Raw genomic sequence first — 3,210 nt, forward strand, 5'->3', positions numbered from 1 at the left:
AGTGTGTGTGTGTGTGTGTGTGTGTGGGTGGTGTGGTGTGTGTGTGTGTGTGTGTGTGTGTGGTGTGTGTGTGTGTGTGGTGTGTGTGTGTGTGTGTGTGTGCGTGCGTGCGTGCGTGCGTATGTGTATGTAATATATTAATATTTTTATAATATTTATAAATAGATAATATTTATAAATAGATACATAAAATAATAAAAATCAAATTTTTTAGATTTTATGCAGTTGTTAGCAATATTTTTAAGTTAATAATGATAATTGTGATTTTGTATAGAATAATATGTTGTTTATATTATAATTATGTATTTATGTAGAATATCTTTAAAATTTCCTTTACTTAGATTTCTGTAATAATTTTTATTAATATTATTTGTGTTTATTAAATTACAAAGTATTAAATTATATAGAGAAGCAGGTAAGTTTTATTAAAAAATTCGCAATGCTGGTATTTTGGTTGCACGTATTTTTCATTGTGCTGGAATTTTAAGGATATACATATATTCACTTCTTTTTAATAATAAAAATTGAAGTAAAAATAAAATTTTCTGATTTCAGATACTATGGTTTGTACCGGTTGCTGTGCAACTCTTGATCACATTGTGACATATTTGTTTAAACAACTTTATCAAAAAGGTATCTTAATTTAACAATTATTAACATTATTAATAAAATATATAGCGCATCTTCTACGAAACTGTATTAATTCTTAATCAGGCAAAAAGCATTATCTAATCAGAAAGTTCGAGCTTCAGATATCCTTGTTATTCTTCAGATAAAATTTGAATTTGCAATATCGGAAAATGATAGTAAAATTTAGTAAAGTTCGTCCAATTAGGAGATCAATCATGTAACTTTTTCCTAGAGTGGAAATGTAAAAATGGAAATTTTTTTATGTTTAAATTAATTTTTTTATATTTTAATTTTTATGTTTATATATTTAAATACATATATACTTATATACTTATAAATTTTCACTTTCCAGTTAGAGAAAAATATATGATCGATATCCAAAAATTTAACATCACAAAACTTTGAAAAAGAAAACAAAAAATATCGCAAAAAATAATGCCTTCTGGCTTTTGAGATCGTTCTTGCCTGGTTAAGGGTTAAAGCAAGAAATTATAAAAAAATATTATATATATTATTATATATAGTATTAATGTTATATGTACATGTTTTCAGGATATCCAGGAAGGAAAAATGCAGTTGTTCCTGGAGGAGGAGAATTATTTTTACAAGTTTTAAAACAGCATCCTGAAATACTTCAACAAATTTTAAGTACTGTTTTAAATGTGATAATGTTTGAAGATTGTAGAAACCAATGGAGCATGTCTCGTCCTTTATTAGGTCTCATATTATTAAATGAGGACGTAAGTTTATATTGATAGTTTCTCTCTTTACAATGTAATTCCTATAATATTTTATTCTTTAATGTCTTTTCATCTTAATTTTATATGTGTATATATATATATATATATATATATATAATAAATAGAAAGACATATATATATATATATGTATATATATATATATATATATATATATATGGTAGTCTTTATATACATATATAATCTTATTTATCTATTCTTACAGTATTTCAATCAATTAAGGGAAAATATTATTAGAAGTCAACCAGTTGATAAGCAAGCAGCGATGGCCCAATGGTTTGAAAATTTAATGAATGGGATTGAAAGAAATTTACTCACAAAAAATAGAGATAGGTAAAAAAGCAACAACTATAATATCCTATTATATGTTCTAAGCATTTTATAAATATTATTATTGTTTTTTCGCAGGTTTACACAAAATTTATCAATGTTTAGAAGAGACATAAATGATGCCCTAAAAGGACCTAATATATCAAATTCAGTCAATGATATGATGACTTCGTAGTAATACTGCTCTCTCTGAAATAGATTCTTCTAGGTTCTTGCCTGCCAAATGCTTGAATGTGTGTGCGAGTGAAACTCTAAATTAATGATAAAATTAAAATTATGGCTTTAGATGAGTATAAAGATAATAAATATTACTATTTTACATATTACAGCTTGGCTTCCTATTCTTCGTAACTGTCTTTTTATCCGCTTAAATTATATTTATATTGATTTTCATTTTCATGTAGTAACAGTGAAAGGAAATAAAATTTACAATTATTTCTTCTTTATATGACCTTTAGAAAGACATTTGGACATTTTAATATATTTATCTAATATATTTGACGTAGTCAAATAAAAAAAGCTAAAATTTCTTTTTTTTATTACCTTTATACTCGAACTTCTTAATCTTCCATGAAACGGTCAAATTTAAACATTTTATGCGTATAATTATTATTCAAAATTGGTTATTATTATATGATGTTTTATGAGCATACAGCAAATATATATTATTTGAATTTTTCGAAACAAATCGTCTTCATATTTTTCACTCAAAATATCGTATACTTTTCATAATCTTCACAGGAAGTACATAAAAAGATAAAAATTCAATAATTTTTTACTTTATAAAAAAATATATATGTTTTTTTGTTATGTATTCATTTGTTTCTAAGTCATTTTAATAGAGATAGATAAGACTTTATATAGAGATTTTTAAAAATTTCGTATTACGTTGTTTTTTTGTGTTTAAAATATAAACATAATGTCGTATCTGTCAATTTTTCTTTATATTTTTATTGTCTCAGGCTTGATGACCATCCCACAAATAAGTCTTTTAGAATCTTACAAACGATAATTTAAAATAAAACACTCGTTTGTAAAAGATTTATTGAAACATTTTTTCTTTCTTAATTTTATATAATAAATCTCGGCAGAAAAATGGAGTTTATGTGAAATATTTTAGTAGTTTTACATGTGATAGTATTCACAAGTATTCATATTTATTTTGTCAAAGTTTTCAATATTATATGTACATTTTAGAGAATAGGAAGCCAATAACATTATTTTTATTTACAATGACATATTTCTTATTTTAAATGAATTGTGGATTTTCATTCGTTTAAGAATGTTATGCACACAAACGTGCAGCTTAAAAAAAACCATTTGCAACATTACAGATTCTTGTAGGAGAGAGAGAGAGAGAGAGAGAGAGAGAGAGAGAGAGAGAGAAGAAGAAATACGACGACTACACTACTAATTTAAACTTTAAATTTATTAACAAAATAAAAGTAGTATATTATAGAATACTTAATTATTATCTAGTAGAGTATGAATA

The 3,210-nt window shown here is 24.5% G+C and overlaps 1 protein-coding gene across 1 annotated transcript in view; it reads left to right on the forward strand.

Annotated features, from left to right (window-relative positions):
• The window catches only part of LOC105620197 (exportin-7), a 9,181-nt gene extending 7,288 nt beyond the window's left edge, over positions 1 to 1,893 (forward strand). The window contains exons 12-15 of the mRNA XM_012201739.1: positions 556 to 633; positions 1,183 to 1,370; positions 1,594 to 1,721; positions 1,797 to 1,893. Of these exons, the coding sequence (XP_012057129.1) occupies positions 556 to 633; positions 1,183 to 1,370; positions 1,594 to 1,721; positions 1,797 to 1,893 (491 nt within the window). The remainder of the gene's footprint in view (positions 1 to 555; positions 634 to 1,182; positions 1,371 to 1,593; positions 1,722 to 1,796) is intronic.
• Positions 1,894 to 3,210: the final 1,317 nt, after the last annotated feature.

Source organism: Atta cephalotes, assembly GCF_000143395.1.
Source record: "Atta cephalotes unplaced genomic scaffold scaffold00001, whole genome shotgun sequence".
Lineage (NCBI taxonomy): Eukaryota > Metazoa > Arthropoda > Insecta > Hymenoptera > Formicidae > Atta > Atta cephalotes.